The sequence below is a fragment of the Cygnus olor genome, chromosome 2 (assembly GCF_009769625.2).
Source record: "Cygnus olor isolate bCygOlo1 chromosome 2, bCygOlo1.pri.v2, whole genome shotgun sequence".
NCBI lineage: Eukaryota > Metazoa > Chordata > Aves > Anseriformes > Anatidae > Cygnus > Cygnus olor.
The window spans coordinates 64,249,729-64,271,502 of NC_049170.1; the positions used below are offsets into that span (position 1 = coordinate 64,249,729).

The following is a 21,774-nucleotide window of genomic DNA, read 5'->3' on the forward strand; positions in this document are numbered from 1 at the left end:
AACTAACATTACTTCGTGACTGAGCAAGGGTTTGGCAGGCAATCAGCTACCTGAGTGAATCAGATGAAGCCCATAATACAAAAGAGAAAAGATGTCATTATATCTGACCAGTTTCTGGGAGCCTGTTTCTTCAACTTAGTTCTTTTGTTTGCAAATTCTGAGGGATATGCAGTACATAGCATCTAGAGAAAGAAGTCCAAGATCTATCTCTAAGAGAAGGGGTTAGAAAGCAATTAGTGGTGAGACAACTCTTCTTTAATGATGTACAGACAGATCATTCAAAGCTTTACCACATCCAAATTTATAGAGCTTGCCTGCCCCCAGGAGTTTAGAGCTGTAATGCACGCAGTGGGTGAGTGGCAAACAAGATTTCACAAAATAATGAAATCGCAAATAGTAAATAAAAACGTGCAACAAATGCAATGCTCTGATGACCCTAAGCTTACATTAGAACATGTATATCCGTTAATGGATTTTCTTCAGAACAGGCATACTCTTTTAATCAAAATCAGCTTTTACAATTTCACAAGTAAAAATATTGGAAAGGCATAAAACCCAAACAAAAACTTTTACCCTCCCTCTGGAAGGGAAAAAAAAAAAAAAAAAACTGATCTCATCTTGTTATTAAGAAACTGATTTAAAGGATGATACTTAATACTTATATTAAGCATAAAATTATAAAAAAGTATTAAAGATTGTGATTATACAGACTCAGCTTATTCACACAGACACAAAACTACAGATACTTCATTCTGAATAGTTTTTACTTCATTCTTACACTGATAACAGGAAAGTTCAAAGCACATTGGCAGCCCATCAAAATTATTTCTCTTTATTTCTTAATTTATTTCTGATCTGTTCCCTTCTGGAAGGACTAAAGCTAAGAGGAGTTCAGCACTACATGGCAAAAGGCTTGTTTATTCATTTTAACAATGCGCAGATTGTTAGATGCCCATAGCTTCTGAAAAACAATTCTGGTAAATTGCATGCAGCTGCATGGTAAACAAGAACAATGGATTCAACATATGGATTTTCTGGCCCCAGTTCTTGGTTACCGTAATGATGCATCTGACCTGGGCACCTCTTTCTGTGCAATTACTGACTCAGACCAACAGTACCACTTTTACAGAAGCTTAGTAGCTCGTATAACACACAGATATCAACCACTGTGCAACGTCACAAGGTCAGACTTCCTGGGTACAAAACTGAATGATTTTTTATTAAAAAGATAAGTTCTCAGGTTTGCTCCCATCTATTTAAAGTCTCATGCCTCCAAATAGCAGTAATTCTTTTGCGCCCCTCTGTAAGCATTCAGAGTCAGCAGAGAACAATCTGATTCTGAAGGCTGATAACGCATTTTTTTCATGATATATGTTCAGATTTGCTCATCACTTCATGGTCTTCATCAGACATCTCTTTTTTTTTTTTTTTTTTGTCATTTTCCATTGTACACCACACTGCAATCACATTTGGCTGAGAGCAGCATCTACTCCACTGCCAGAGCCAAGCACCCCTCTCCCTTGGGGGCTGTACCCCAAGGCCATCTTCACCAGCTCTGCCCTACTCACGTGAAGGGCGACCAAGATGTTCCCTGCTTGTGCTCAGCGGGCATACACCCACGCTTCTGTGCCCTGCTCAAAGTGGTTTGAAGGCTCAACAGAAGAGAACTGTGGATCAAACACTAACCCTGGGGACTACCCCGCTCTAAGTCATACCAGAAACGTATCTTCCACAGTGGCAAGTTGACCTTGAAGGACTCTGCAATGTGACTTCTGTGCTTCACTCAAAAACAAACAAAAACTCCCACACAAACAAGGAACAACAACAAAAAACACGTAGCAATCCTATTTCCATCACAATTCCAATATGGGATGTTTGGTTCATGGTAAACGGTAAATTTAAAACTGTGCTTATGGGTAAGAATGCAGTAGGTTGCACACCTGTGGGCTCCTATCAGAACTGGGCTCTATTAGGAGGTTAAGTGCACATGGCACCTCAGGGATGCCCTATTTCTGCCTCTCAAGTTTTGAGACAGAGTGATGGTTTGTAGCTGTCGCTCACAATGCCAACTCGGGCCATGTTTACAAATCAAACCTAAGCTTTTCTGATTAGACCTTAAACTATGTTTACAATCTCATATTTTACAGATTTGCAGAGACTGCTGGGAAAAAAAATCCAGATTGTGAAAAAGTATCCCTGTCTTGGTGCATATCAGTCTTGCATAAACTCTAAGACACAGGAACAAACTAGTATTTCAGAAAGAAAATATCCCATCAGTGACAGCCAGAAAAGAAACCATACTTAGAGTTCTGTAAGAAACTGTAATGTGCAAGGCAGTTTAAGTAACTTTCTATTCCCCCAAAAAGGTATCGTTTAGCTTAAACGTCAAACAATTGCTGGCAACTCAGAAATGGGAATTTACACCATAAAACAGTGTTTCCTAGTATTTCTCAGGCTGAAATAATTCTTCTGTAAGTAATTGCATGCAACTGAGCTGTTCAACAACTTTAGCTAACAACCTACATCTAGTGGGATGCTAGTGGCCTCTGCTGTGTGATGTTAAAAATTAGGTAGAAGCTTTCTCTTGAAACAAGGTTCAGCTCTATTCCAAGTAATTCCAAGATGTATAAATACAGTAAATTAACAACCGGGCTTACTGATTGCGGTGCTCCAAATGTCAGCATACAGTAGTAAAACCCTTAATTACTTGCTTGGTATCATCATCCATTTACTTGTATTTCCTTTACCCTTTCCATTTTCTTGTAGTTTAAGTATTTTGTCTACTTTTCTAGTACAGGTTTCAGTATCTCCACTTGTGGTTGCTCAGCTAGGGATGTATCAAGCAGCAAGAAACCCTCACCTGTGAGGTACCTTACACCCTAGACACCCAGGAAAAAAAAAAAAAAAGATGAAGTAAAATAAAACTAATTTCTGAAAATAGCTAACCAATGCACATTTAAAATCTCAAAGAGGAGAAGAACTACAACTTTTCCTCTCTACCTTTCAGTCTTCCTCCTTCTGATGAAGAAATGCATGCAGTTTGCCAGGCACCTTCCAATTCAGATATTAAGCAGCCAAATAACAACTTGACTTGGAAATGGCTAAAGTTTCCACGCATCCTCTCTTTCACATCTTACAGCAATCTTTAACATCTGTTACCACTATAGTTTTGAGCTACTTCTAAGAGTTTTTTTTTTTTTTTTTTTTTTTTTAAAGTCAAAACAATGATCTCCTTAAATCAAAGCCATGTTGATAAAACCTAAATGAAGTCACAGTCAAACCCATCTGTAGAGGTTTGCAGGTATAATCCTTTACCTCTCTGGAAGAGAATGAAAAGCATCATCAACAGTAAAAAATACTTCTTCACTTTCACTAAACCACTGGATGCAGACAGAAACAACTGCATGATTTTTCTATCAAAGTCTCCATGGAAAACAGGCAGTGTTCTGAAAAGCAGAGGGAGGAGGTTTATTTGGGAAGCTCAACACTCAAGTGAGAAATGCTTCAGAAAGTTCTTCATTATCCCAGAAAGTCAAAGAAACAGTATACATCAGTAGGGAAGCAAGATGTCGAAAGCAAACAGAAACAGTAAAGATGTTTAACTGCATGTAAAACTAACCTGAGCCACAGGTGGCACGGTTGTCTGACACTTTCCATTTTGAGACTTCCTTTGCTTCTGATACTTTACAACTACCTTGTTTGGACTGAATGCTTAGCATCTCCTTTAGGTTTTAGCAGAATCTTTGGTGATTTGTAGGAATGTTTTATTAAACACTGCATTGCTCTTATTAACTTTATTTTTACACTGTTGTTTTGCTGAAGAACTCCATCCCAGTCACGCTTTGTAAGAAGAGGTTCTAGTTTAGGAAAAGGCTTGTTTTTGTGCCAGTCTTGAGATTCCTCTGGAATGTAGACTATATTTGGTCACATTATACAAAAACTCAGGATATACTGAATTTCACAAGTCTGTATGGAGCATACAGGGTTTTTTTGTTTTGTTTTTTCCCCTGAAGGTGATGCCTGTCCTGGGCATTCCCTGGCCTCATCTTCAAGGCTTAGAGAAAAAGCAATGACTAGAAACCAGGAGTTGAGTGGACAGAAGCTAAGTAGAGAGACGCACGGTAACAGTGTGAGGAAAGAGTCAAAGCCAGGCATTTGGAAAGGTTTGGAGGAAGGAGGAGTGCAAGCGTGGCAGGGCAGAAGCTATGACAGAAGGGCAGGAGGGCTATAATTAGCCTGTGGCTGAACAAAAGGAGAGTAAAAATCATGACAGAAGCAGAGTGAAATGTAAAGGAGGAGAAAAGCAGAGGCAGACAGAAGAAAAACTGCCTGTAATTAAATATCACAGAGAATGAAGGGAATGAAACAAGGCTTTAAAGATATTTTTCTGCGTTTTCTTAAAAACATTCAATGTTGCCGCTCTTTTAGTACGTGGGGGTGTTGCACTTCTGATGCAGACATATCTATGATGCAGATATGTATTAATATATAAAATACACAAACATTTGAAACATTTACTTCAGTTTAGATGCTTTCACTGATTCAAGATCATTATTACTTGAGGTTCTGGGCTGTTATTCCCAGTGAATAGATCTTGTTCATATGATATTCCTATATACAGCAACAGGATTCTAGCAATAAATGCTACTCTCTTAAAAACAGGAATAACAGAACAGGTCCTCAAGTTGTGTTTTTTTTTTTTTGTTTTGTTTTGCTGTTGTTTTTGTCTCAAGTTCTTCTACATAGTGTTTATGAAAACAAATACAGTAACATGAATTTCTGTGTCTCTACTTAAAAAGCGATCAAATACCAAAACTAATAGTCACTATACATCTACACTCTCTGATAACACATTGAAATAAAGATGTATGATTAGCCTTCATCTTCCAAAACTTACCTTGAGGAATAAACCAGTAAAGACTTATTTCCGAAATACCCACTGAAAAATTTCAGGTTCAAAACTGAATCGTGGAACGCAGAACAAAGTTTGCAAACAACAGAGAACAGCAACCTCTAGTGGTCATAAGGGTTAAAAAAAATGAATAAATGCTACATACATTCTTGTCTTACTCCACTTGTTCAATATTAAAAGGAACTTCAGTAGCAAAAGGGAAGACCATGTGTTTTTTTCTAGTCTCACACTACTATCTGCAATTTTAATTCTGTTAAATAAAGGGATACTTAAATCTATGAACCATGTACTACAGTGAAATGTGAGAAGAAACTCCTTTCTAGTGAAGTTCCATTAGACCTGTTTCCTGCAATGCTTCATGGTGTTTAATTATTAGCTATCAGTAATAAAGGACAAAGGACTTTACTTTAGAGGGGGCCATTGCTACATACAGAAATACAGTCACTAAACTAAGTCACTTCTATCTCAGGGCAAAGCAGCCTATTCAAATAGCTCAGCAAAAGGAATTTTTCCTAAACTGATTATTTTTCCAGCAATAAATTATTTCACAAGTTTTGAAACAGTAGATATGGAAACAGAGGGTTGTGAGGGTAGAGAAAACAGTGGAGGATGGAAAACTATAAATAATTTTCAGGAGTGCAGAAAACCTGCTACCTATGCCATTCTCTCATTGAGCTACAGACTACAGGCTTCTCCATTTCAAGTTTAAAAAAGGACTTGATCTAGGCTGACACACAGTGACATTCTGAAGACGTTCCTTTGCCACTGCCAAATCCAACAATGGAATCTGAATGTAAGAAAGTGTGACCTTTACTGTAGGTGAAGCTTCACCAAAGGATAAACAATGCAACACTTCTTATCTTTGCCTAATGACACCAAGAGGAAGAAACATTAGAGAGCTATGAACGGAACAGTTGCAAATGACTACTCAAATCCTTCCAGATCTCATGAATGACTCAATTTCACCTGCTCAGGGAAAAAATCCTGACTCACTACAGTCACTCTGACAGATAGATGGCTTGTGCTTGCAAAGGCAATGTCCTGAACAAATAATTCCCGTTTGCTGGTGGAAGAGAGACTACTTAAATCTCAGGCCAAACCTCTCAGTTAAGACAGCCATGGACTTAGCCTGGTGAGAAAGCTATGTCTAGAAACAACAAGGCAACTTGCACCTTACACAGTCTTCTGTAAGACAGTCACTATGTTCTTAATTTTGCAAATACTTGATTTGACACTCTCAGCTCTGCTCTGCGGAAAGTAACAGTCACACGGGTGTAACAGAAGCCATGCACTGAAGAAGGAAGAAAGTGTTCTGAAAAAAATAAAGTGTTGAGCATCTTTCCTCTGCCAGAAAAGTCTAGGGGAAAAATTTTTCCCCTTATCTCTAAATGGGGACTATCTTTAGGCTTCAGCTAGGGAACTATTCAAAGAGATTATGAAGAGCACCACAGGACCCCTGAGGAAACTTAATAGTTTTTAATCTTCAAAGCACTATTTGGATATTGTGCTGTGAAACAAAGGATTTTTTTGAAGAATGAGATCAAAAGAAAAAAACAAATTAGTTACTCATCTGGGACATGAAGATTGGGGGGCAGGGGGAGGCAAGTCTGAAAAAAGTCTCAGCAGCTCATCAGGCCTACATTCTGCCTAAGGAAGAATCAAGTATGCTTTAATTGCTCTTAACTATTCATTCAGTTTCTTTTCTAAAGATCTCTACATGACAACCCTTCTAAAGTATCTATTATAGATAGCTTATATTAGAAAGTTTTTGTAATATCTAACAAATCATCTATGCTGCCACGTAAGGTCATTATTCATCCTATTATTCATGTTTCCCTTCAGACCTCTGTAATAAACCCCCGTCACCTTATTCCCAGTCTTTGTATATGTTTTTTTTTCCTGGATCCACCATTGTCAAACACGGTATATAATCCTTTTCATAAAGAATCAACCTCCATCTTTAAACTATTAATGAAATTTGTCCCCATCAATCCAATTAAAAAATAATCATATTTTCCTTAAATGCATCGCCATCAGTGCCTTTTAGCTTACATATGACTTCCTCCCTCTCAGCATTTGTGAACATGACATTTACACAGTGTTTAGCCTGGTGGACTAAACAAGGCAAGCTTTTTAAGTCACCTCTTGTAAGACATCTCTGTTATCGCTGCACAAGTCTTGCTCTATGCACTTGTCCTAAATTCAATCAGTCCCCAATCACTGCATAAGCAATTAAAATTATGCAGTGCTCTAAAGGATGTCACCAAAACACAGAAAATGTTCTTAACAGTTCAGCTGCTAGGAAACTAACTTTCCAGATATATTCTAGGCTAATATTTGACTTTTTTGTAACTACAGTGCACAATCTCTCCTATTTTTGCCTATTTTTTGCCTATTTTTGTCTCTGCTCCAAAAGGTCATCTTAATTTGGTGTATGACATGGTGATTGTTTCCTTGATGTCTCCCAGATCTGTTTCATCAGGAGATTTCATCAGTGTATGTTCACTCTTAAGTCACCACCACAATTGTTTTCTAAGTTAAGCCCATGTCTACCTTTACAAGAACTACAGATCATTCTAAAATTTCCCTTTTAATTGTCATATTTTGTCAGACAAATCCCCACTGGCTTCCCATCTCTTGTACTAATGTCCATTTTATTTGTCTATACTAATAAATTCCAGCAAGGCTAAGAAATCATTATCATATCAGAGCAAAGAAATCATTTTCCATCTTGAATTTTTGCATGCATAAAAACGATTTACATTTTATTAAAGTCAAAAGGAAAAAAAAAAAAGCTCCACACACCACAAATGAAAAAATCTCAAACAGTTTTTCTTCACTTTTTAACCTATTTAAATTTCTTAGAATTTGGTTAGATCTGCCTCTAACTTTAAACACATTCACTACAACTTATCACTGACAGTTAATGATATTTACAGAACTATGAGAAAACATAACTCAAGAAATTGATATTGTGTATATCTGTTGCCTACTTTGGTTATAGGAATAAAGTTTACTCAAATGCAATAAGATTTTTGAAGCTTCAAATGCAGTGAACTCTACAAAACTGAACAGCTTAGCAATTTCAAGAGCAATTTTATCATTACCAACACTTGTACCTTTATCTATTAGCGATCTCTAACACAAAACTACATTATTATTTGCAAGTCTACAAAACTCTACTTCTACTACAAGAATTGCCATAGATAAACTGCTGAAAGAGATTTTAAGGCAGGAAGAAAAGAAGGAACTCAAGCTATTTAATTTGCAATTGCCTCAGAAAAATAATTCAATAAGGTGAAACGTATCTTACATCTCCTAATTGGGTCATCTTTTGTTGTATGTGTCAGTATTTTAGTAAATCTCTTCAAAACTATCTCCGCTGAAAATCTCTTTGCCCATAATAAACTTCACACTGGACATCTCGACCATCTGGAAAGGCACTGTGGTTGCTTTAACTGAATATAGGTTTCTAACTATGTAGTTTTACAAATGGTATTGTAAACTTCTGAAACCACGTCTGGACTTTCTCTTTTGTTGACATTACATTTGCAATGTGACAAAGCTTTTTCATGTGGCCAAGAAAAATGAATAGAATTCCTGCATTTCCCATACAGAAAGACAACAAGCAGTCCAGGAACAACTGGATGGCTAGACATGGTTTTGCTCTCCCCCTTGGAAAGAACGTTTAATCAGTTCAAGAAATTAGCATCCTGACCACTACCACCAGTGGAATGAAGGCAGCATTCGAAGGCAGCCACCAATTTGGATGGGTTTCTTCTTGTGTTAGACAGCCAAAAGAAGAGGAAGAGAAACCTCCCGTCATTCAGGGCACAGTTCAGTTTGCTTATGTATCCTTCTACCTGCATTTTTCAAAAGCACTGAAGACGTTTTAATGTTAGAGCTAAAAGAAGTAGATGGGGTAAAGGCAGCCATAGGCTAACTGGAGGCCAGTCAGAGCATAGCCCCTGTGTGAGGCTCAGTCAGATTCACTGTTTGAGAGCCAGCCTGAGCTCTACAACAGGCACTTCTCCAGCTCTGTGAGAAGGTCAAATTCCTTTTCAGCTATGGGAAAAGTCATACATGTAGAGTCACAAGTACTCTCAGCTCCAAGAAAAAGTTCTGCTCAAGAGCAGAGTAACTCTCCTCACACTTTACAATTAACATATTTATTATTTGTGCATTGCCTCATTATTCTGTTAGGGGGATAACCTGCCTCCCATTAGGACCCTTATCATGGTACTCTGAAAAGCTCACTTGCCTGTATTTCTGATCTCCTATTATGCTTTCCTTCTATTTATCCTTCCACATTTTCTTCATTGTTTTGATCGCAGTTCCCATTCCCTCCTAGACTTTAATCACCCTTCCCTGTTGGAAAGCCATCAGAATTACATAGCAAATACTGCTGTTGTTACCCCTGACAACTGTTGATTTCTGTAGGCTTCCCAATGAACAGCCCAAATGAGAGTAATGAACATAACAGAGACATCCCTGCTGCATACACAGCATGAGCTCCTGCAAACTCAGACAAGACAGTAACACATTTTGATTCACACCAAGCATCTCCCGTACAATGCTATCAGTTCAAACACACTGTTGTTAATAATGACTTCAGCTCTGCTGAATCAAAATATATCCTGTGGGACAAACAGAAGCATTGGAAAAACAAGTGTCAGCCCACAACCCTATTGATCTTTAGTCTTTCCTTGTTAAGCAGCAGAAAAACAGGACTAGAATTCAGATCTGTGTGCTAGTCATGGCTCAGTTTATGTTGGATGCTTTATTACACAGACAGTTTTCCAGCTCCGCCTCTAAGAAAGCAAGGTCAGACTTTCAGGGGTGCTAGATACTTAGGGATGCCAGCGACAGTAGTGGAATCTGAGTGTCTTCAACATCTCATAAAACTGGAATGCACAGCTAATATCCAAAAGTGATCAACCACAATTAGAGAACACTTGTTTTAAATTTGACCTCTTTTATTCTTCCATATGCCATAATCTCTGTACGTACAGATCCACGACTTCACTATACCTCAGCATTCCCTCTTGCCCCCTGCCCTGAACTGTGTTTATCACCATTTCTTACTTGCCAGTGGTTACTTTTCCACCACGTATGATGGAAGGTCTGCGAGAACCAATCTCTGTTCTCATTCACCACAAGCTAGAGGGTCTACATTCAGCCCGTTTATCTCTAAACCATGGCATGCATTTTCCTTTAGTTCTAGCCTTGAGAGCCCAAAGTCCTCTGCTCATCTCACATAGGAGTTGCCAATCTTAAAAGCTGAGATAGCAATGGTCTTCTGTGACACAGAAACAGAGAACAGATTCATAGTTTTTGTTGTTGTTGTTGTCTATCGAGATTCAAAAGCTTCTTCAAAGCATTGATTTTACTATCATGCTTACAATGCCAAGTTCCTTCCTTTCCCCTTACTTAAGACTCCTTACAGATGCAACAGCACTGATACAGCAGTAATTTTTCCTCACTCATCAGTAATGAAAACAACTACCAGAACCCAGAACGCCTCCTCCCTAAACCACAGGGGAACTGGGTAATCCTGAGCTCTATGCCACAGAGCTGAGCAGAGCACTCAAACTGCACAGCAAGCTTCAGCTTGTACCGGTGTTTGAAACCACCCTGCCTCTGACTGTGGCTACCGTACCACATTCACTGTCTATCTGCCAGGCCAGCAGCAATCGTGTACCATGCAAAGTATACAATTTTACCTAAGGAGAAAGAAAATTGCATACTAACCTAGAGTAAACAATAAATCAAGATACTGATTGCAGAGTGTGCATGTGTCTGTGCATGCATGTGTCCACCCTTTGCTTCCAGAGGGGGAAAAATACACATTATTCATCAGTATAAATGCATCCAACAGTTCAGCCAGATTGTGTTGTTTCAGCCAAGACCAGAACTCTAAGTGGTCTGAGTAGGTCAAAGTGGGAGCTTCTCCATCCCCTACTCACAGATGAAAGGACTTCAAACAACCAAGACACAAGATCCTACAAGTAAATGCTATAGATAGAATCCTACCTCTGATTTGTGCTCATCAGTTCACATTATTACTAAGAGTACGATTTTGAGTACTCTTAGGTTTGAGTAGGTTTGCAACAGATCTGTTAGACAATGCTTGCTCATCCAAGATTTGATTAAGTTAAATTAATTATGACATGTCATGAAAAACTATGTTCTTCCACCTTAGATAGTTATTTCTTCCAATTAACCCTAACTTCTGCTAAAGCAACCCCTTGGGGTTAAAAAGATTTGCAAAAAGATAAAGAAATTATTATATTCTCCTGTTAGTAATAGCCAGAAGATCAAATAAGAAAAGTGACTGATTAGAGAATGTACTACAACAGATGCATTCAACCACATCCAGTGTCCCACCACCCAAAAATACTCACAATAAATCCAAGTTTTTTATAGTCTCGCGTATACATAGATTTGCGTTTCTCGATACTGCCACTACTGTTGTTAGGTTCAGATTCTGCATCAAATGCAATTCTTCTCAGTTCAAATATGATATCCCGTTGAGCCTGGGTTCAAACAGACGTTAAAAAAATGGTTAAAATAACTGACCTCTCATTTTAATAACCAATACCACAAGTCTGTTTCAAAATACTGTATTCCCTCCATTGCCCAACCTTTATCTAAATTCCCTACCTTCTTACTCGAAGGCCATCAGCAAGAATGACTTTGTGGTTCCCATTTTCCAAAGGTCTCATATTTGTGGGGTTCATGCAGAAATGTGTAAGGGTTGACTTCCAGAAGCAGGACTCATGTTAGCAAGGCCACTAACTACACACTTGATTTTAACCACAGACATGAAACCACAGAAGCCAAGAGATCACACTTCAAATTAAGCTGGTATTTAGGCACTTTGCTGACTTAAATCAAAATGGCTCAGTACTCTGATCCTTCTGGTGACTATTTCTGCTGACAAAGGAATGGGCAAGAGAGGACTTACTGCAGCTACACATCACTGGAAATGCCTCCAGACAGTGATAACCACCCCACCATCTATACTAACAACACCGTATCAGACAGTCTATGGAGATACGCACTAGGTATTACATTCTCCTGAGAGTCAAACTCTCCTGCCTCAAACTGAAGAAACAGGAAGGGGATAATCCTATAGCATGATGTTATTCAAGTTTACAACTATCTTGCTCTCCCATCTCCTTTTCTTCAAATCCTAAGTCTTAAGAAAATTCCCTCTTAAAAATGAAACCAGATCTCCCTTCATACAGCACCAAAAAGGAAACACACAAAAAATAAACAAACAAACAGAACACATCTTCTCTCATGTTCACTGATTCTATATCAAATCTTTAATTTCTTTGGGGAGTGCCTCTTTATGCATAAGGCTGGTGTTTGGACACAATGAACAATAAGACGAACAACTACTGTACAGGTTCATAGCAACAAAAATTACTTAGATCATAACATCAATTAACCTCAACTCTAGAATATTAGATAGTTTTCATTTAAATATTAAGTTTTAGCTCTACAGGAGCACTTTTAGGAAGGACCATGCATCTCAGTTGGCTCTGAAAAGTACAAAAAAGAAAAAAGGCTGTACTGCTGGCTTCAGAGTTCTAGTTCAGGATGACACCAAACTCAGTTCATGAAGCTACATGCTAAGGAGAAAGGCCTGGCCATCTTGCTGTACTTTTGCACACAGAATGCAATAGCCAGTTCATCTTTCAACAGCCAGAAAACAAAATCCAGCATCACAACCCAAGTGAGAGAGATTAGGTAAGAATTCCTGCCAGTGTCTTTTCCTCCGTCAAGAGTTTTACGCACAGCAACGAGTAGCTGTCCTCTCCCTGTTCTGACTAGGTCATGTCAGATGCTTACCTGATCCTGTGGATCCATTTTTGTCATCATTCTGTCTTCCAGAAGGTTAAAGGTAAGTACTTGGAGAACATAAAGCTGATGTGCCATTTCATTATTGATGGCCCTCTGTGCCCTGATAACATGCTGCAAAAGACAGACAGACTCCAGTGAATACCACCATATCAGAAAATCCCACCAGGTGGACTCTGGTGTTTCCATTTCTGAAAGAATGTGTTGATATGCAATGGTGTGTGTATACTCCAGAAAAAAATTAAACCAAAACCAGCACTACTGATCTAGGTATTCAGATGAACTGCAGGCTTCATAAGAAATTCTAAGGGCCAGGACTTTACACTAATAATGCACTGAAGCTTTCTCCTTTTAGCCACTAGATAGAGCCTGTGCATGTATGAGAAGTGGTGAAAATAAAAACAAGCAAACAAAAACAGAAGAGAGGGAGCAACTGAAGAAAAATTAACTCCTTAGCAAGAACATTAGAGCCCTGTTAAAAATAAAAAATGTATTAAGAAAATATTTAAATAGTTCCCTGAGCATAAAGTTTTCAAGCTGCCAACACAATCAGTAGATACAATGATATAACAGCGCTACTGCTGCAGAAGCCAACATTACATGGCAATCCAACTTTGTTCGATATGAGGAAGATGGCTTGGAAATGCATTGGTGTACAATACCTTATACATACAGGGCTACACACAGCAGTTACCAAGCTGATGGACAATTTCACACACAACACACACACTGGCTCTACAGGGGAAACAGGCCCAGGTATAACTAAACATCTCAGGGCATACATAAGGGAAGAATAATCATGTAGGAGATGGATACAAAAATTGATATTGTACAGCTCCAGAGAATAAAAGAATCTGTCTGCCAAAAAGTACTTGAGCATTTTATGACAGTATATGAACACTTAAGAATGTTATCCTTATGCTTACACCAAATTTTTATAAACACAAGCAATGCAAAAACATGCCTTCTGAAACAAATTCTGTTTTGTTTTATTGTTGTTTTGTTGTTGTTGTCATTTTGTTTGTTTTTTAATGCATCACTAAAATAATGACAGTGAGTGAGAAAGGGCAAGGGTTTGTTTGTTTCTTGTTTGGTTTTGTTTACACTGTCTGGTATCTCATGACAGATACTGAACTCATCCCTTTTAAGGAGAATTTCCCCTTGTTCCCTTGAAGATCTGTTCTGCGCTAAGGTCAAAGACAAAATCCCTGTGTTTTTCCAAGACAGCAGAAGTAAGTCTTTTATACTACATTCATTAACTTCACTCTGGGCTATATACCATGCTTTTGTGTAAGTGGTGACAAATCATATGCAACTTGATATCAAGACACAAAATCACCAGTAGAACCAAAAACACAGAAGCTGATTTTGCAAAATGGAAAGCCTTGTGTGGCTTGCATAGCTGTCATCAGGTCCAAACCTTAACACAGAGGACTTACTATTAATGCCTCAGACATTCCCTAGTCTGCACAATTAAGTTCACATTCTCCACAGGAATAAAACCCTTGAGGTATTATTTTTTATTCAGTATTGCATTTTCATGAAGAAACTACAATTTATTGGGCTGGAAAGATACCCGTTCTGATCATCAATTCTGAACCCACTCAATAACCAGATCTTTAGCTTGTGTATCACAGGCTTCAAAATGTATCTTGTGAGATACAAGAGCGCAATTACAATATATGAAGACAAAACCTCTACGCACCAAAAGTCAAGCCTGCTTTTCTCTCTAGTAGTGAAAAGTAAAATTGAAAATTATATACTTACAGTTAGGATGATGGAGCGAAGCTGCTTTTGTGCCAAAATGTTTGCCATTTCCTAAATTAGAGAAAAAAGTAATAGCTAGAAGCAAGCATTTTAGTGTTACACCTATAAGAACAACACCTTAAAAAGCTTTAGTCTTATGTTTCTACAGTGTTTCTTTTAAGCAAAATGAAGCAGTATATCAACTACAATTATGATAGTTATTTTGGAGGCCACAAACTCAGATTGCTCTGCTAAGAAAAAGAGGGGAAAAAAAAAAAGCCAAGTCCTCACCAGCTGAGGACTTCAGTGATACAAAAGCAGCAATGTAAGACCTCAGAGGAGACCTTTGCAGGTAAAACAGAGAATTTGCATACACCTGTTCGAGCACAACTTCCCCCTGTGCCTCCACTCTACAACACAGCATTAAATGTTTCTAATCTGTCAGCCAGGGCTTTAAAAGCAGATGTTAAACAAAACAACATGCATATTTATATTAATATTCTGGCTGTTTCAAAGTCACATGTTCTAAGTTTTAGCCTAGAACTCAGTACTGTTTCCTCTTAGCAAATAATACTTCTCCCCTGTATTTTGGCAGCAGTGCTGGCATTGGTTCACTATTTTGCCTTCAATTTGCTTCTTTTTCTAGAAGTAATGGCCAAGTCACTATCAACCAGGATTTGTTTTGACTTTCATTCTTAGACATTTGACTAGTAGAGAACACTTTATAGTGATCAAGCATGAGAGCCTAGAGTCCTGAACCATACCTACAAGCACATACCTGTTTTTAATTTTCACAATGTTTTCCATGAATACAAAAATGCGTGTGTGTGCATGTGAACACACACACTAGCATATGCAATGCAAACATCTTATAACACTTAGCAATTATCATGGAAATACTTTTACATTCCTGTTTACAAAATATACACTTTAAGGATTTGGATAATTTGCTTAACATATTGCACACTGCTATTTAGACGCTGCTTACTTATACGTACACAACAGGGTAACGTTTGGAATTAGCTGTATTTTCAGTCAATGATCTACTTGTGTATCAGCCTTACATAACGCAGCATAGCAAATCAACGCTGACACACGCTTAAGGACATTCTTAAAATGCGCTGTCAGTCTGTGTAGTTGGCACCACATCAAAATATTGTTCACATTCAGGAGAAATAACAAAACATCTTGCTAATCTTTGCGAGAGTTGGAAAATAATGTAGAGTACATACCAGTTAGTTTTATATTAAAAACAAACAAACAAAAAAACCTAGAAAGCAGTGAAAATGAGACTATTGTGTAAAAATGAAGAGCTGGATTGCTGAAATGTGGTTGCAGAAACACTATAAATAAAGCTACTGTTAGGGTGAGAACTTGCTTGCAAGAAGAAAAGAATTTTAATTCTGAGACAGGAGGCAGTCCTGGATGCTGACTGTTTTCTTTGCACCAAAACACAGGAATGGTAAGGAAGAAAGATGGGACCGAGATCCTGAGAAACTCAGCTTTTAAGCCTTTTCTGGTAAAGCTGGTTTCAATTGCATGTAGCAGCTGAAGAATGAACGATACAGATGCTCCCATCCCTTTTGAAAATGCCCAACTGAACTGCAGAGGGAGCTCTAGGCACATGGTAGGTAACACCTTACGTTCCAGAGACCAGACTGGCTCTGCCTTTTCAAAGTATGTCCACTGCAAGAAGACAGACAGGTAAAGAATGAGGTAGGGTTTTTTTTTTTGTTTGTTTGTTTTCCTCTCTGCATTCAAGCCAAAAATTGGAAATTCATTCTACTTTTTGGAAACAATCAAATTCTCACTTCACTCTTACACCTGGAAATTAAAATGCCATTACCGGGTTGTCATTTTTGGTCACTGAAACTGTGACAGGAGCAACAAGCATTCACAAAGCCTATTACTACAACAAAACCAACTTTGTCTCCAAGAAGTCTGCAGGGCTATTACCAGCTGATGAGCTGCCTCTTCTATAATAAGTATTGTAGTAACAAATGAGAACAAGAATTATTTGACAAAATTTGACACCTCATTTCCCATAGCAACATCTCTGAAAATGCAGACAATTTGGGGAAATAGGAAAAAAAAAAAAAAAAGTGTTTCAAACATTCACGATATTATTTCATTGCTCAACAGGCCTTTTCTGATATATAAAGGGTTTGTCCCGTTCCGCCCCCCCCCCCCCCCCCCTTATTTATGTAACCTAGGTTTCTCTAGATGATTTAGTCCTCAACAGTGGCACAGGAAGCAAAGCAACAAGGGAGTCCTCATTTAGAAAATAAAAACCTTGAAACTTTTGGCTTTTTGCATTACAGAAATAAAGAAGAAAGGAGGAGACCAGCAACCAGACTGAAATCCATTCCTTAAATGCAAGCCAATCGTTCACATCATAACCAGTCTCCAGCAGGGAGGGTGCCAAGGCTCCCGAAATCACGTGGAGTTTGGTGCAGGGCTAGTCCAGAACTTGGGCAAGTTCTGGCAGCCTGCAGACGTTTCTCACATGCTCTGCTTGTAGCAGACATTTTTGTACAAATGCATGCTCTTGGTAATTCCCAGTGCAATGCATTAGACAGTTTCATCTACTATCAGCTATTTTGAATGCCACAGCTTCTCCCTGCTAACCATATTAGTGGTGAGTGCTGAATTGTAACTTTTGAGTACCCCCAGTCTGATAACTGGGGGATAGACATGGAACTTCATCAGCTCAGTTCTCTTAGAAAGACAGAATCCAATAAATAATATCATTCGCCCCCGTAGACAGCTAATAGACACCTCCCTTCCTGAACATATGGTTTGCCAATTAACCCCTATACGGATCCTAACTATTTATTCTAGGTTTTTAAAAGTTGAATGAAATTTCCTTTAATGGCGGAGCTATCAGTCTTTGAGCCAAATCAAGTCATTATGTTCTGATGATCATAAACTCTGTAACAATTATTTATTTATTTTTTTGTCATGGCAGCAGGTACTACAGGTGAAATGAAGTCTGCATGGTCTACTGCCAGGCTAACTAGATTGCTACACTGTAAAATTCAGTTTTGCTTGCTGGGAACAGATGATGCCACTGTCATCTTCACGAACACAGGTGTGCTCATTATAGTGTCACAACTTCAAATATGACCAAAGCATACTTTTCACAACAACCTAAGCAACAGCAAGCATTTACAAATTTAAAAAGTTAAATCTCTGGTTTTCATACATGGACATAGATTTATGCAAAAACTGAAAGTAAGTTTTTATTCCAAATTTTATTATTGGGTGCCTTCTTCCCAATATTGCATTGGAGGAATAAGGAAAAAAGGAACACAAAAAAAAGGGTGTTTTTTTTTTTAAATTAAACCATGGTTTTACTTTCACCTGTCTATAGATGAAACTAAAGAAAATTTGTAACTTTAAAAATGTATCTGAAGGGAAAGAAAGAAAAAAATGCCCAATAGGGCTTTGGGATTTGTTTAAACAATCCCCAGCATTTAAAAGTATAAATAAATCTAAGAAAAGACTTGATCAGAATGGATCAGCAGCTCCCAATGAACTCATTCTGGACACTAAGAGTATGTCACACCACAAGAATTATCATTACCGTTTCTGGTGATGGAAATACTAAATAAATAAATGACTAACTCTGTTTTGACACAAGCTAATGACTTGGTAAACAAGGATAAAACTTCTCCATTTCATAACACATCACATTCCATCCTCATTTAACATCAACTAGCAATCCTGAATCTTCCTTTTGAGGCTTCTGATCTCTGGCCCTAAACTTAACTTAAAATAGTACACTGACAGTTATGAAATGCTTACATGGCAAGATATTTCCATTTTCAAAAGGAACACACTTTTTATTAAGAAAGCTGGGGGGGAAATGACTTACCAAAAAGTAGTCTGAGTTTACAAGCTGTGCTGGCAAGGAGTTCAGTACAATAAATACTACAGCCAGCCACAGTCAATATGGTTCATGTGAGGTTACAGGGAACTACAAAAACATAGAAGAATGCTTAATCCCTACTAATACTGGTACAAGATGGAGGCAGCTCCATTAAAATGTATGATATTATACCTGTGACACTAAAAATACAGCAAGTATCAGTAGGAATTAAATGCAGAAAAAATGTGACTGGGACAACTACAGGAGTAATAGTTGGACTTGATGATCTTAGAGATCTTTTTCAACCTAAATGATTCTATAATATACTTTTCTTACAGATATGGGGATTATACAACAAATCCCAACAACTTACCTGCCTCTTGTCATCTGGTGCTTTAAGGAAAAGTGCATTTATTACCGCAATGGTATATGTCTGGATTTCTTGGTCTGTCCTGTTTGGAAAAAGCATATAAACATGAGAGAAGATGACGAAAATACACAAGCTGTAGAAACTAATCTTCCAGTTGCATTACTGCAGGTAGAAGTCAAGGGACTGTTTGCACTTAGTATTACCCATATGTAAGTTAGGTAGTCAAATCTAGTCATCCAGGTTCTCTCTATTACTCATACGAGAAACAAGATGTTCCAGAGGGAGACTCAGCACTCAAGAATGGTGGACTGAATCACAATCTCAAAGTGCCACTGACTACGCCCAAACAAACAGCTCCTGCCAGATGTCCAGCAGCTACAGGTAGAATGAGGAATCCCTTAAAAGGGCTCTGGAGAGGAACCTGTTGGTATTAAAAGCTTTTCAGGAGAGTAGGGGCATGGATAGCTAGTTGCACAATACATTACCCTATGCTAAAAAGGAGGTGGTTTTCATCTGTTTAACCACAGCACATTACTGTTAAAGAGAAAGCTTCTCTCTTTCCAAATGTACCTTCAATAAAAGATGAGCAGTTTTGTCTTAGACATTTCCCAGAGGAAAGAAAAGCAACCCCATCTGTATGCTAATGGCTCTAAAGCCTTTAACCTCTACTGGGTGCTCTTCTTTTCACTCCCCACCTCCAACCACATTGGCAGCTTAGCACCAAGAAAAAGTGTATTAGAAGAAGTAGTAATAACAATAGAAGTCTATGATCAAGCAATTCCAGAAAACTGCTAACCTGTCATTCAGCCACTTATAACAGATGTGGAAATCATGCAGGAGGCGGCTAGTTTTTATACCAGTCTTTATAAATGCTGTGCTCATTTGGGAAAAAAAAAATCACCATACCAAGTGGCATTTGAAGACACTCACCCCTGGAGATGTGGGATTAACTGCCCAATTGTGATCTCCTGTGCCACCTTCTGGTACAGGTCATGGCTGTTGAGCACCATCGATTCCAGAATTGCTAGCGACCGTTGTAAGATAGAGATGTCCGAGGCAAACTTGTTCACATAGCTTGCTATCTACAAATTAAGACATTTTGAACATTTGCATCTGGTCATGAAACCAGGGAAAGGGAAGAAAGAAGACTGTGGAAGTGGCTCAGAAATCATCAGAACAGAAGTAGTCTTGTCCAAATGCCAGGCATCAGTGAACACCTGAGAGCACTCAACCAGGCACTGCAGATACCTTCAAAGGACACAGTGGCACAGATTCTTCAGCTGGCACAAATCACCACATCTTTATGTCAATATTAATGGTCACATGTTTCAAGATGAAGTTATGCACAAGATAAATCAACATTAAAGAACTCGAACTGTTATATTTTTTGTGAGGGAAACTTTGGAAAGGATCACAAGAATTCTGCTCATTCTCTCCAGTATCTGTGCAGCCAATGCTCTCTAAACAAATTCCTAGGCTCAAAGCAATTGCTGCAAAAGAGAAATTTACATCCATATCTCTGGAAAATGCATCTCCGGCAAAATACACCTTTTTTTTTTTTTTACTTGCTGTTACCAACATTAAAAGCTCTCTCCAGATTGCAAATTAAAACTCAGTCGATTACCATTTATCAGCACAACTGATTCTGTAGCTCTATCTAGAATCCTGTCTTGCTAGCTGTTCATGCATTAATAACCTTCACTCGTACTGAAAGCTGCTATGAACAAATGGCACACTAATAGAAACCACATCTGACCTACACATTTCTGCAGCGTGGCAATAACTTAGTGCATGCTCACATCTGCAGAGCCAACACAGCTGTGCAGTACAATGTGGCAGCATATATTCTTTCTTCTGCATGCTTCCCAGTCTGCAGACACAGCTCCCAGGGGAAGCCTCTCACCTTCTGCTGGCAAAGGAAGCAAGAACTGCTTGGGTTTTCTTGAAACATACCTATACCAGCATAGAAAAGCAAAAAGGTACCCAAGGAAGCACAGACAAGAAATGTCCTGTGACTAGTTATTTACTCCTTGTAGACTTGAGATGGGGTCACTGCAGTCTATATGATGCATTCTTTCCAGAAACCTTAAAGTCCATGCCCTTCTTAAGTAGTCATGCTACAAGCCACTAACGTAATTATACTGTTTTGGATTCTAGACGCTCACTTAGACCTTGGTATCATTTTCCTTTTGGAGGAAGAAAGGTATGCCCTTTGCCTGGAAAAGCTGCCTTGCCGATTGTAAAATTCACAGCTGGGTATCGACATGGGGACAATGACACTGTTTTGTTCCTGTGACATTCTGAGTAGTGCTGAAGCAGCAACACCCCACTCCCTTTTTTTTTTTTTTTAATAACTTTGGTAGGAGACTGTGAGGAAAGAGGGATGAATTTTTGTTCTTCTAACCTATTGCACCGCTGTTTGTTGCTCTGCTACTTGCTTTGCATTGCCACAAGAACACGCGATGAAGAACACAAGTCTGTTCACAAAATAGACATTGGATTTACAGAACAATAAGGAACCAACCCATGCATGTATGGACAATAGGAGGAGAGGAGCAACTTAACCAGCCTTTTTCTGCTCTGGGCTTTCAATATCTGCTATCTGCAAGTCTTGAGCACAACTACTATTTACATTAGTAAATAATGCACATTGTGCTATTTAGGGTGACAAGCTGCATCTCTTCAGCCCTGTACTACCCTACCTCTCTTAATGGCAATCCAGTTGTTTTCTGATACGCTGCAGCCAGGACTGCCAGATGTCCAGAAATCTCACAATATGGACAGTGGGCATGCACAGATCAGCTCTGCACTGTTCACACAATCAGCCAAATGCACTCCAGATGCCTCAGTCACCAGGCGCACATGGATCAATTGTGCAGCAGGAATGCAATATGCCCAGAATGCATCCCAAGTTGTCACTCTGTTGTCACCATGCTCTTTACAAGCCTTGACATGAATCATTCTTGGTGCAGCAGCTCTTTTCCATGATATTTCAAGTGCCAAAGT

The 21,774-nt window shown here is 38.6% G+C and overlaps 1 protein-coding gene across 14 annotated transcripts in view; it reads right to left on the minus strand.

Moving 5' to 3' along the window:
- The window catches only part of ELMO1 (engulfment and cell motility 1), a 310,022-nt gene that overhangs the window by 175,774 nt on the left and 112,474 nt on the right, over window positions 1-21,774 (minus strand). For all 14 annotated transcript variants that reach the window (XM_040545682.1, XM_040545678.1, XM_040545686.1 and 11 more), the window contains 5 exons: window positions 19,699-19,850; window positions 18,772-18,850; window positions 14,549-14,599; window positions 12,773-12,895; window positions 11,317-11,448 (listed from right to left, as the gene is read on the minus strand). In XM_040545682.1, the coding sequence (XP_040401616.1) occupies window positions 11,317-11,448; window positions 12,773-12,895; window positions 14,549-14,599; window positions 18,772-18,850; window positions 19,699-19,850 (537 nt within the window). The remainder of the gene's footprint in view (window positions 1-11,316; window positions 11,449-12,772; window positions 12,896-14,548; window positions 14,600-18,771; window positions 18,851-19,698; window positions 19,851-21,774) is intronic.